General features: G+C 41.7%; 1 protein-coding gene across 1 annotated transcript in view; it reads right to left on the minus strand.

Annotated features, from left to right (window-relative positions):
* Nucleotides 1-4,353: 4,353 nt before the first annotated feature.
* Nucleotides 4,354-14,343, minus strand: part of LOC307258090 (AT-rich interactive domain-containing protein 3B) — a gene marked incomplete at its 3' end in the record, with an annotated part of 60,517 nt that continues 50,527 nt past the window's right edge. The window contains exons 5-9 of the mRNA XM_080037494.1: nt 11,679-11,862; nt 8,379-8,638; nt 6,630-6,905; nt 6,371-6,463; nt 4,354-4,538 (exon numbers count right to left, since the gene is read on the minus strand). Of these exons, the coding sequence (XP_079893620.1) occupies nt 4,354-4,538; nt 6,371-6,463; nt 6,630-6,905; nt 8,379-8,638; nt 11,679-11,862 (998 nt within the window). The remainder of the gene's footprint in view (nt 4,539-6,370; nt 6,464-6,629; nt 6,906-8,378; nt 8,639-11,678; nt 11,863-14,343) is intronic.

The following is a 14,343-nucleotide window of genomic DNA, read 5'->3' on the forward strand; positions in this document are numbered from 1 at the left end:
TACATCAAGCCCATTAGTTACATGCTATTGATCATATTCAAATAGTGGCATTTCCCACGGGCAGAATGACTTATTCAATACCGGTGTTGAGCGTATTTTTTTTTTTTTTGCGTAATTTTTTACCTTACTGGAGGTGTGCTTTAAAGGATGTGACAATACTTGGGTGTTTCATGTAAAGCAGTTGTGGGTGTTAGTGGGCATGCACCATATCTGATGGCCTCAGAGGCCCTGTGAGATATTAATGAAGAGGAGAATAAAAAACAGACACAAAGAAATAAGATATAAAGTAAAACTTTATCATGACATACAAGTTTAAAGCCCTGAGAACCATATCTTTATATTACTAATATGAACAAAACTGAATGTGTGAAAACCACTTTGGAAAAGTGCTCCTCTTAAATACAATCAGCACAAACCAGTTTTTACAAGCATTCATGTGTTTTGTCCTATTTTTTGTTTGCTTTAATCAAAAGAGAAAACTATAATATCAGTAATATCATTATTATCATATCCATAATAATAATAACAGTACAAAAATATGCACAAACCCCACAGTTGAATTAATATACGGAGCATTGTACAAGCCAAAAACAACATAAAATTGATAAATGAGGTATTCGATAACCACTTGCATATGCGCCTGTTTTTACACAGATCGGGTTAGTTTTTTTTAAACAATTTAAAACTGAATTAACTCCAAAATCATCTGAGAGACAAAAGGTTCTGCAGACTTTCAACTTCACAGCTTCCTGAGTGACGAGACCTTGCCTGCAGTTAATGAAGACAAAAATACAAAAAATGCAACACCAAAACCAAAGTAGCATTCAGCGACGTGACCACAGCTTACTGCAGCCTACTGCCCTGAGGTATTGTGGTATGACGAGGTAGGGGCGGTCTCTCATGGACACACACACACACACACACACAGGAATAACATCATATATACTCATCCATGCAGCAGGTCAGGTGGCTGGAGTCCGCAGGTTAGCGAGGTGACCAGAGGGTTGTGGGTTTAAAGCCCAGAGAAAGGAGAGGATAATTGAATGACCAACCCTTAACACTTTTCACTCCCTAAAAAACTAAGTGCCCTTCAACAGCAGAAGACGGCTGTTGCCGTAAATAATGAACAGGTCCCAGTCAAATAAATGGGAGGCTAACGCTGGAGAACAAATTCCCCTTCTAGGTCAAGGTGGCAAATATGTCATCAAAACCTTTGAGCAAGAACCTCCTTTTATGATATAACATATGTGACAGTGGCGCCACCTGCAGTGCCCCGTGATGGTGTTACAAGTGTGGTACTCCACACGGTAGGACTACAACTGCATACCGAACCTGCTTTCACACACTCCCTCTCTCTCTCACACACACACACACACACACACACACACACACACACACAGATACAGGCAGTGAAGCTACACTATCAAACAGTCACTGCTTAGACTAAGCAGATGAAAACAGAAAGCTTGAACTTCGAAATAAGAAAATGTTTCAGTAACACAGCCTATGTGATTAAGCTCATCTGTTACTAAAAACAAGGTCCACCAGGAAGAAAAGAAAAAACAACAAATAAATAGCAAAACTCAGTTGTTAACGCAACCGCATGAATGACAACTGGTGACTTAACGTCTGATTGAATTGCATTTCTAAATAAAAAGTGATTACTCTCCAAAGGATTAAGCTTGAAGACATTTCCATAGTCAGTTGAGAAGTGAAACCTGCACTGGCTAGAATCTCACCAGCAACTACTGTTAAGGCAGTCATCACCTTTATAAAATACAGTTATGTGTCATACAGGGTTCTGAAAGGAACACCAAAAGGACTAACGGCACCGGCCTCAAACCCTCGACTGTGATCTGCACTGCAAAATGTCTAGTAAACCCGACATGTAATGGCTAAAATACAATCTATTAAAAGCGTCAAGGCGGCCCATCTGAGATTACATTGGGCTCTACAAGGTTTTAAACGGGTAAAATGCCTCACAATCAACACAGATATTGGGAGAAATGTTTCTCCTTTGTGGCGGTTTAAAATGCTAAAAATGTACTTCAAAAAGGGAGAAAATACCTTACAGTTGGTGGAATATTCCATCTGTTTCTGGATTATCAACAAGTGGGTGTTTTAATAAAGGGGCCAGATTAGTTGGCTTCTGTCCACACCGCCTAAGAACACCTGCGTCCACACACTGGGTGGTGGGTTAAACCAACGGCTTCATGAGCCTCTAAGTGGAAAAGATTACATTTTGGGGGACCGCTCAGGAAAGCCATAGCACCTGGGCTACCATTCTGAATTACAACACTTAAATATCTGCTAACAGAAATGTCCACGTGTTCATATTAAGTTCAGATTTTGAATCCATTGCAACTTTCAATTAATCAAGTCATGCTGTTAAACATGAAACATGGGAATTTACATCAGATCACCTAAGATATTTGAACTTGCTTCTGGGGAAGAAAAAGAGTTACAATCCGATAAAATGAAATTAGATACAATTCATTTTTTGCAGTCAAAAATATATTGTTAACTGCCTTGCTGTGCATCACAGCAGGTGTGAGCAGGATTGTACGAGGGATCAGTCAAGAGGAGCGACCTGGCTAGTCTTTGGTATCTAGCTGTGCAATAACCAGAGGTTAACATGACCCAGCGGATTAGGTTGTGAAAACACTGGTCACATGATTGTACACATGCATAACATTTTGCCGCTGTGGAGAGAGAAGATGCGTTTGCTGCGATTCATTCGTTCGCAGTCAAATGTAAGGTTACCGTGGCCGTTTAAGTTTGGATTTTGTTTTTACCCCTGCAACCTAGAAACGTGTTAACAGCCTTACAAATCTACATGTGTCAGTGAGGAACTAACTTTTCTTTTTCTCTTCTCTGAAAATAATGCAGATATATCACTCTTGAAGAACCAAAAAAAAAGAGAAGAAAATTGAAGCAAGCATAAAACAAAAACAAGTTCTACAAGTAAATACATGAGGAGAGAGAGATAGCCATCCCATCCCAGTTCTGTTTTTGTCCCCAGAAACCACCAGCAGCAGCGTTGTTCACGTCAGTTTCAGTTCGGGTAGGATTTCCATCACGGGGTCGGGGGTATCAAGTCAAGATTGGCTTTTGTAGCCGTATGAGGTATGTAGTGTAGCTCTCTGTTTGAGAGTCTGATGAGGTAATCTAGGAACAGTCATGTAGATTTGTGCATTCTCCAGGTATGAATCCTTCCCCTTTAAATGAACAGGGATTCCTTGCAGTTTTCACATTATTTCCTGAGAGAGACACCAGTATGAGGTCACACTATGGGAAGACTCAAACAAACTCCAACCTGATTCTGTGCCACCTCCCTGTAGCATAGAACTGAGCTGGGTGGAGAACGCAGCTCAGGGTTTGCGAGGCCTACCGTGGTTGGGTTGGAGTTGCTTTCCCCCCAAATTTGTGCGCTACATTTTTTAAAGACAGCTTGTGCGGACCAGCAATAAGTTAAATGTAAGGTGGACATAACAATCCTGTGCATTGCTAGTGAGGGTTTAAATGTTGGTGAAATCACGTCCATAGTGGATGGTCCATTGTGTACATCATTGACCTTCAAACCATTATAATGGACACTAAATGATTTTAAATGTGCTGATCTACAGCATCCGATCATTCACCAGTTTGAGTTTGCAGCATGTTGAAGAAGCAGCCCGGCGTGGGGGCCTGTCACTGTGAGGTTGTGGTTGCAATGTACATGAGGTTCCACTAGTGAGAGTTACCCGACTTCCCCTGATTGCAACTAGGTCAACAAAAAAAGAATACAAAAATAAAAGTTGATTCAGGTTAAATATACTACAGCTCCTGAGGTAAAGACACCACTGCAGGTTATTTGATTTTGAGGTATGTCAAAAAGAGAAAAACTAGAAATAAAATCATTCTAAAAACACAAAATCAAAAAAGACAACGAAATGGCAACAAACAAAACAAAATGTCCTAAGATAAAACTTTTCAAGTTCAGTTGTGACTACACCTGTCAGTGGGCTTTGGCTGAGCTGATTGTGTTTAGCATGTACATTAGGATTAAAGAGTATTTGTAGATTGTGTGTCTGCATATGTATAAGCGAGTGTGTTTGTAGTGAAGTGTATGTTTGTATGTATGTATGTATGTATGTGTTAAAATGCATAGCTGTGCGTTTTGGGCACGTGTTTTCATATAATATTCTCGGGCTCTATGTTCATGATTGGACAGCCAAGAGGTTGACAGGGTTTTTGAGGTATTTGTTGTGCAACAGTTTGTTATTCTTATCGGTGTCTCATTGTACTGTATATCCGTGCTGTGGCTCCCTGTGGAAGAGAGGCCTGGGGAACAGGTACAAAGAGAAGGCTGAGTTAGGGTGAGCCACTACGGGCCGTCTCAGCAGAGCCAGGGCCTTTGGAGGAGGAGGAGGACGCGGGGCTGAGGGTCTGAGCCAGCGGTGCAGAGAAGCCAAAGCTGGCGCTGGTTCCAGCAGAGGAGGCTGAGGCTGCAGCAACAGGCCCGGGGGCACCTCCAGACTTCTGGGCAAACAGGGTTCCTGTAGGACCATGGAACACATCATTCAATTTACATGGTCAAGAGATAAAGTTTACTTTTTTTTTTTTTTAACCCTTGTGTGGTGTTCATATTGTTGTTACACAGCCAGTGTTCGTGGGTCTGGTGGACCCACTGCATTTTAGGAGGTTTTAATTCAACACAATCAAACATTTTATTTTAAAATACTCAACAGATGTTTATTTCATCCTATTTGCAAGAAATATAAACAGCATATATGGTTAATATTTGCCCTTCACCTTTGTTAGATCCCATTTATGAATTAAAGTACCACTCGTTTTTTGTCTGTTTTTGAATAAAATGTAATAAAACAAGAAAAACAATTATAAAAAAGATATTAGGGGAATACATTCAACAAATTTACAAATGAAGCAGGGTTTTTCACAACTTTTGATTTTAATTTATTTGAACTTAATTGGAAATTTAACCCATTCAGGTCAGTTTACACTACAAAACTAATGGGCTGGTCCTAGGGCTGGCTGCTGAAGACTGGTCCTGTGTCTTAGTTTTGGAACTAGCTGATGCTCAATCTCATTCTCTTCTTCAAAGTCACTGTCAGACACTGAAATTTCAGAAATGTGATCCTCACTGTGAGCTCATCACTGCTTTATGCAGATGATGTGGTCCTGATGACATCATCGGTCTTTGACCTTCAGCTCTCACTGGATTGGTTCACAGCCAAGTGAAGCAGTTGGGATGAGGATCAGTACCTCTAAATCTGAGGCCATGGTTCTCAGTAGGAAACCTATGTATTGTCTACTCCAGATATAGGGAATGAGTCCTAACCCCAAGTGAAGGAGTTCAAGTACCTTGGAGTCTTGTTTGCGAGGGAGGGGACAATGGAGCCTCAGTTTGGCCGGAGAATCAGAGCAGTGGGGATGGTATTGCACTTGCTTTATCGCAACGTTGTGACATAAAGAGAGCTGAGTTGGAAGGCAAAGCTCTCGATCTACAGATCGATCTTGGTTCGTACTCTCACCTATGGTCATGAAGGCTGGGTCATGACCCAAAGAACTAGACCGCGGGTACAAGAGGCCAAAATGGGTTTTCTCAGCATGGTGTCTGGCATCTCCCTGAGAGATAGGGTGAGCAGCTCAGTCATCCTGAGAGATTTTGTAGTACAGACGCTACTCCTACGTGTAAAAAGGAGCAAGTTGAGGTGGTTCGGGCATCTGGTAAGGATGCCCCCAGGGCGCCTCCCTAGGGAGGTGTTCCAGGAGCGTCCAGCTGGAAGGAGGCCTCGGGGAAGACCCAGGACTAGGTGGAGAGATTATATCTCCACACTGGCCTGGGAACACCTCTGGATCCCCCAGTCTGAGCTAGTTACTGTGGCCCGGGAAGGAGACGTTTGGGGTCCCCTGCTCAAGCTGCTGGCCCCGAGACCCGACCCCTGATAAGCAGTTTATGATGAGTAATGATCATGAGAGAGTGAGTGATCCTCACATTCTGAACCCTCTAACTCTACATCATCTTTAAAAGCTTCTCTCTCTTCCAAAACCTACCATTTCTACACTTGTATTAGCCCTGGGTCCAGTAGACCCGAACATCCTGAATGTAATATAAATGTGTAGGGGGGGTGTACAGTGTGTGTTGACCAAATTTTTTTTCTGATATATGTTCTTCCCAGTAAATGAGCCAAGGCCAATGAGTCTCAGTTTGAAATTATAATTAATAGTATCAGTTTTCTTTTGATAAAAAAGAAAATGGGTCCCACAGACCCGAACACCACACAAGGGTTAAAGGAACTGATAATTACCTAAAGAACCTGACAAAATGAAATGGCAAGTGGTGAAGGCTGTTGGTCAAAAATCCTACCTGAGTAGATTGTGCCATTGACTTCCACTGAGACAGTGATGCTGGCGTTCCCATTGGTTGAGATGCTCAGAGACATGTCCTGCTGCTTCTCTTCTGAACACAAAGGAATAATAGCACAGTGAGGATTTGCATCCATGTGACATATTTTTTTTCAAATACCCAACATTAATATATTTAGATGTTTTTATACTGAAATGGTGAGTTTAGGGGGGAGATTACTTAATATAAAATGTTAATGTGATGGATTTACAGCACTGACCTCTGGTGGTGATGGGGGGGGCTCCCAGGCGCAGGTTCATGGGCATCTGGGAAGCCATGGCCAGCAGGTTGTGTTGGAAAGCCTGCTGCATCAGGCGCTGCTGCTCTTCTGCCATGCGCGCCATCTTCCTCTCCGGCCCCTCTGCTCCGCCGCTGGTCTCCAGCTTTTCTCTCAGCTGCTCCAGCGTGGCAGCTCTGGCCAAACCTGCAGCATGCTGCTGACCCAGGGCCAGTGCCATGGAGGGCCTCGCCGCCATGATGGAGGCGGTCAGGTCTTCTGTAATAGAGATAAACAGAGGATTGGTTTAATGAATTCTAAAAAGATCCCTTTCGTCTATCTAAATTGGTTGGAGGGTCCACACACCCAAGAGAATATAAATCGGTCATAATTTCACTTTACAATTGAAAAATGAGAAAACAAGCAGACTCTTAATCAAATCAATTAAATGTTGTTTCTTTCCTTTTTTGCATGATTTACCTTTTTAAAACAAAATAAGTGAATCCAAGATATTTTACTTTTTTTTTTTTTTTTTAGCATTTATGCTTTTATTAGATAGTTTGGAGGGACAGGGTTGAAGTGGGGCAGATAGGGAAGACATGCAGAGAACTGACTCGGGCGGGATTCGAACCCGGGTCTCACATTATTTCCACATTCTCCTTCAATCACTTAATTTTTTATTTTTATTTTTCTTAGCCTGGTTACTAGTATGGTACAACCATTTTTAGGCCCCTTTGTGAAACTTTTTCAAATACCCTTTTCTGGTTCCCAAAACCCAAACAAGTTTTGGTCATGCAAAGCAGCAACCCATCAAAGGAGACTGGGTCAGTTGCACATGCCATAGTACAAGACCACATAGAACAAGTGACAGGTAAAATACTGTGCATTATAAACCATGAATAGTGTTGGGGGCCACGGCAGAGTCACATTCCAGCCGAGTCAAAGGGACATCAGATAAGTCGGCAGGGTAATAATGACAGTTATCAACTGCATCCAATTGATGTGGACGGAAGGCTTCAAAGTTCATAAAGTGTCCCCCCTGTGTGGGAACCTTGTTATTAATCAGTAGTAAAGCTCTCAGCAGCCTCAGGCAAAATTGGTTCACAGAAGAACTCTTAAAACACCTGGATGGACTGGACTGGACTACACTACACACATGCACGCATTCACACACGCACGCACGCATGCATTCATTCACACACACACACACACACGCCCATACACAAATGTAATGGCACACGTTCCTGCATGCACACAAGCATACACTCTCCAATATACAATGCATAAATGTACATTCACACAAATTTGGAGCAGGTGCTATGATAAAAATAGTTTGTGTCTAGTGTCAGGGCTTATATATGAGTCTGATTATACAGAAAAAAAAGCCTTCTCAAATCATTAAAACTAAATTATTGTCTGTAAGTACTACTACATGCATGTGTTTTTCCATTGCTATGACTGCAGTGTAATGTGTGGTGTAGTTTCTCTTAATACCGACAGGGGGCAGTATTTCCATATAAATACTTCACGGTCTCAGTGCAACTGTAACTCAACACCCCATGTTAATCCAACCAGTATAGGCTACATTCTCTGAAGTAAACATTTACTGAGTTTAATATAACCTTCATCAATGAGTATATAGACTTGTTTTTTTTCCAGCAGCACTTGCAGGCGAGCTTGTTTTGAAGGTAACCCACACATTTGTGCTGCTACGAAGACATAAACGTGAGTTTGGGAGTTGACTTGTCCTACCTTTCTTCATAGATGGTCCCGGGGAGACATGCAGGCCATTGAGGGCCCCTGAGGTCCCTGCACACAGAGCTGAGAGGTGCATCTTGTGAGGTGAGAGGATGTGGGGGGCTGTGCTGGGAGAGGGAGAGAAGCGGAAGAGGCTGCTGCTGTAGCTCGGACGACGACCCTCGCGTCTGTTACTGTCGATGGCGGCCTGGAGCTCACCTGGGGAGCTGAGGCTTTTCCTCTCGCACTCAAACGGGTACAGGTATTTCATGTACCTGAAGAGGAAAACACACACAAACACACAAGGTTGTACATCTGATCACCACAGAAGCATTCAGATGGCACATAATTAGCATGATCATTATTAAAGCTACAATGCATCACATTCTCACAGAGTAGATTAAGCCTATAAGCGCCACACAAAACTCTCTCTGTATTTCCCAGTATGGCAATGTTTACAAATGGTTGTTGTCATGCGACATTTGCGCACAGAAGCTTAGGTGGACATGAAGTGATGTGTTTCACGTCATGGACAGGAAAGAACAACACCAGTGTTCAGCTTTGGAGACCAAGAAATCTGTCCATGCCAAATCGCAGCAAGTGTTTCCCCCAGCGCTTTATAGCTAAGGCGGCCGCTTTAGCAACGCCAGCCCCCCGCCTTGACTACCAACCCCCCCCCCCCCCCCCCCAAAAAAAAAAAAAAAAAAAATTATTTAATTTTTTTTTTGTTGTGCTGCACAATTAATGTACTAGCAAGCGCGATGTGTACTTATACATGGTCATAACTGCGCGAAAGGCGGCGATTTGCGGTAAAAAGCATGTGTCTCCAAGCGTTTCTCTATCAGCTGCTCTGTGTCTGCGGCTTTGTGCGCGCGACCGTACTGCACCGCGCGACTACGGCATGCACGCGGGAGAGTTAAACGAGCAGAAGCAAACCAACATTTAATTTGTGGAGATAAACGCAGTGCGGTTCTATGGGGATATTTAGCTGAACAGAAAGAAGTGCTCTGCAAAGCTAGAACAGTTTAAGACTCCACATCACCGTGGCAACACAACCTATCTATCAGCTCAGACAGCGCAGAGAAAAGTTTGAAGAATGCATGAGAGTGATGGCCCAGCCAAGTTTCAGTAAGTTTACAGAAGTGCCACACTGTTACTCTCTTTGGCCTTTGGAGAAATGTATTTAGTCATTTTAAGGGGAAAACACATTGTATTTATTATTTCAACTATTGAGTTATTTTTCAAACAGCATGCTAGTGTAGGCCAAGAAGATTTATTTTCTGAATTTTCAATGCTGCTTTATTTTTATGTTTTAAATTTGGAAATACATGTTAGAAAACGACCAATAACCTCTGTATTTAAAAAGAAATCAAGCAAGTAGGCTAAAAACAACCATTAATGAATTATAGGCTATCGCATCACAATAGGCCTATTGTCCACAATAATCGCACAACAGCCCCCCATCCAAAAAGGAATTTTAAAGTTGAATTTTCACTTTTATGTGCATACACATGTTGAGTGTATGGTCCATTATTTGTATTTAGTGTGTCTGTATAGTATTGCACCAAAACAGTAGAAGTTTTCTTTAATTGTGCTTTGTACTGCATGTTTGCACATCATTTGTACCTGCACATAGCAAACAAAATTGCACAACTGTAAGGTCAGTGTCTGTTGTATTCAAATTAACAGTTTATTTCTTTACTGCGCATTGGAATCTTTGAGCAAAACACCCTCCAAATTTTCGCCGCGGCGCCTTGCGCCGCGCCTCCGATGACCCAGGGCAGTGACCACCTTGACTAAGCCATTTTCTGGGGGAAACACTGAACAGTGTTGTTGTATTTACTAGGAATTCCTCAAGGGGGTGACAGTCTGCCCCAGGGCAGCTGTGGCTACTATCGTAGTTTACCACCACCGGTATTACTGTGTGTGAACGAATGGAACCTGGAACCCTGTAAAGCGCTTTGAGTGCCTTGAAAAGCGCTATATAAATCCAATCCATCCATTAGGAGTAACGCACTATAGCTTGAAGACTAAAATATTACTACAACTGCTTCTATCTGAAATATTGTTATGTTTTTGGATAAAAACTTTCCAATTGTAAGAATATGAACCATAATATACTGCATACATTTAAGGCAGAGAATGTGTTTACATGGACTGCAGTAAACTGGTGGCCTATTACAGTCAGCCACTATGTAAAGAACTGTTGTACACTGTATCATTGGACCAAGGTAAATTTAAGTTTTAGTCAGTATTTTATGTTCCAAGAAGTTATTTTGGATTAGTTAATATGGTGATTGTATCCTTATCACTGCTGTGTTAGTGATTATGTTCCTTTCTGAAGTCCTTCATGCACATTCACACATGTAAGAAGTGAACGCTGTTTGAAATCTAGTTTCTCTAGCAGCAGTATATTGGTGTCAACTGTGTTTCTCTAATCCCCTGTCCTAATTAGAGAAACAAGGTTGCTTGCTTACGTGACAACTACAAAAGCAGGTTACTCCAGAAAGCTGACAGGATTTCAGTGCATGTTATTGCGCATAATTCAATGTGACACCTGGTATGAAAATTGTGCAAACACATTTTTTTTCCATCCAATGAGAACTTAAAGTAAATTGAATATACAGTACAAAATGACTACATGAATAATGGTGGAATAGCAGCACAGAGGATCGATAAGAAGCTAAGAGCCACGTCCATTAAATAGAGCTAGCAGAGAAACGCTACACAACGACCCACCAACATTAAATATACATTAAGGTTCATTAGTGCACCCGGCTACCGGACCAGATTGAAAGGTGTGACATCTACTGAAGGATTTCCATCAACAGAATGAAAGAGTTTGAGTGGAGGCTCTGCTAGCAATCCGTCAGTCCAACCCTACCTTGGTCATTGTGAACTCTGACCCAAATCATGTCAATAAATCTATGGGGATCAATGGGCTCTATGTGTGATGTAATGGACGGAGGGAATTAATGTGAAGACGGAAGGTGGCCTAGTGGAGGAAACAAACCTGCATGTGTATAAACACATAGGCAAGGGTTAATAATAACATACGTACTCATAGCAATGCACACGCAAATCCACACACTCTAATCACACACACACACACACACACACACACACACACACACACACACACACACACACACACACACACACACACACACACACACACAGTCAGACACTTCAGATTAAATCAGAGTTGCTATAAGATTAACATAAGACCAACCGGTATCTTAGTCAATGTATAGCTACTACAGCCAATTAAATGCTTTTTGCAGCTTGTTGTGTGACACAGGCACAAAGACTTACTGCGTGCGCAGAGTGAAAGCTGCACTGGTGATGGAGGTAGGCAGGTTGAGTCCCTTTGTGATTTCTCTCCAGATCTTCTTGTTGATAACCTCCACCAGGCCTCCCTTCTCTGTCACCAGCTTGTACAGCATGTACAGATCCAGGACCTGCTTGGCCATGATGGGGATACGATTGACCGGCGTTCCTATAAAGGAGAGGGAAACCATCACATAAATCAATACAGTAAATCATATATATGAATCTGATTAGCTTAATGGCGCATAATAAGATATACCATTTTAAAGTGCATTTGCGCATGCATGCATTTCTTTTCTTTTTTAGTAATGTAAGTAATGCTGACAGTTTCACCTGTGCTTATCCCAGATGGGACATATTGGCACCAAACATAGAAAATACAATTAAAGGCACAATCAATACAAAAATCAAAGATAGAGTTTGTTGACATTCATTGAGAGAGAGAGAATACTCAGCGGAGGGATGGCAAGGCATAATTGTGGTCCATCACGATGGTGCAAACAAAACAATACAATATAACAAATGACAATACAATGCTATGAAGCTACTACTTATTCATTGTGTTCTACACAAGGTTATGAAGTGACTTCCTCCCCCGTATTATCCGATCCTCCATGTATTTTACTAGTCAATGGTTTCCTCTGAATTTTCAGGAAGTAGACGGACCCGGTCTTTGACAGGCGGCCAAATGAAATGGTCGGTATTTTATTTAAATTAATAATTTCACCGATGTGATAAATGTATGGAAACATTTGTGATGTATCTAGTACACATCTTGATAATATATTAATATTGGTTATGTCATTTTGTGAGGTTCTAATGCAAATTAACCTTCAGAGCTGCTACAGTGAAAATGAAAAAGCATGAGCAATTCTACAGTAGCTTCCAAGAGTCAGTACTGAAACACCTAGGATTATTTTTCTGATCTCAGGTACTGATCTAAGTACTGCCAGGATGTGGTAAAAGACAAGGCTGGCAGGCCTGGTGCCTGCACGCTTGTTAAATTTGGCTTGAAAACATATTTGCCCAGTTAAGGCAATCTGGCTTGACCTGGAAAAGGGGATTCGCAAACAACACAAAGCGAAGCAGCTCTAGACTTTTGATACAGATGCATTAATCTTGTCAACAGCTTATCTGCACTGAAGCTTGCAGGGAGCGCGTGGGGAAGAGGCGGGGGGAGAACGACAAGGAGGAGGAGGGGTTGGGTTTGCTCGCTCGCAGTATGAAACAGAATCAAAAAGTGCAATGTTCAACAGTGTGGAGGAGGGGCCTGGGGATTGTGACAACCTGTTAATCCATGGGAAGCAGGGTGGGGGTGCTCCTGGATGGGCTTGTATAATGAAGCTCATTTAGAGGATTGTACTGAGTAAATCCACACCCATTAGTGCTGCTGGGCCCAGAACACAGTGGAATCTGTACAGATTTGCCCTTACTGCTAATGCCAACCAATCCCTCAGCCCCCCCACAGTCTGCTCTTAACCTGGAATCAGACTCATTAATGACTTTGGAAAATAGCTGTGTGATCAGGCCATGAAGATTAACCCAGATTAATTTTCTTAAATTAGCAACATGTCCTAAAGCCATGTAACAGAGGCCAATAGGTGAACACAGGGACCTACATCAAGAAAGGAGTGGCAGCAATGTCAGTGCACTACGGTTCTGACCCGTTAAGTGCACTACTTAATGTTGGTGGTCTGGGAACTGCAAAGCTTTCCTGACAGTGTGTCCACTGAACATCTTTAAGTTAGTCTAAAGAAATATAGCAGAGTTTTAGATGACAAAAAGTGGTCACCTGTGTTTGAGTAACTGGGAAAGATTTTGAGCAGTGGTTCCTTATAAAAGCCAATGAGGGTTTGAAATTTAACAATTTTAGTTTGCCACTACAGTTTCCCTTATTCTGTATGTAAATATATTGCAACAATGGGACATGAGTAAGGGTTTTAATGGTTGCATGCTAAAGAGAATAGGAATCTATTGCTATAGTTTATATATGTCAAACACAGACCAACCGGTAAGGCTGCTATGATCAGATAATGAATTTAAAAGCAGAAATATGTGTACAGTCGGACACGTTTCTTAGATGCACCATTTAAATCTAATGTGATTCAGTAAAACCTCCCTGCTAAAACGCAAGTCGGGTTTGAATTAATAAAAAAAAATAAAAAATCACATTTAAATTTTAAATGCTATATAGGGGAGAGTGGCCTAAGTTGTGCAACTTTTTACTCAAAGTGATTTTAAAGTGAGGCCTTGACAGTTATGTCTCCAACTCAAATATGTACATATATTTCAGGATGTTGTGAATCCCTGGCAATAAAAACTTTGGATCTGGAATAAACTGTTAAAGAAATATAGCTTTCGGAAAAAAAAGTTGTCTTGTGGCACAACTTGCCCCCGGTGTGGTGTAAGTTGTGCCACAAGAGAGAATACCATGGGGTAAATTGTGCCATTGATGTATATCTCATAAACTGTAATGCAAGACAAATCCACAAGACAATTACTTATCTAAGGTTTATTTAAAGTAAATGAAGTAAATATTTTACAAAGATTGAAGGTCAATTTTCTTAAACAAGGCCTAGCAGATCTAGGTGGTTTTGCCTGCAAAGCTCACAATGACAAAGTCACCATTATCATCTTTCTGGCCATCTGA

The sequence above is a fragment of the Ammodytes marinus genome (assembly GCF_949987685.1).
Source record: "Ammodytes marinus genome assembly, chromosome: 1".
In the NCBI taxonomy this organism is placed as follows: Eukaryota; Metazoa; Chordata; class Actinopteri; order Uranoscopiformes; family Ammodytidae; genus Ammodytes; species Ammodytes marinus.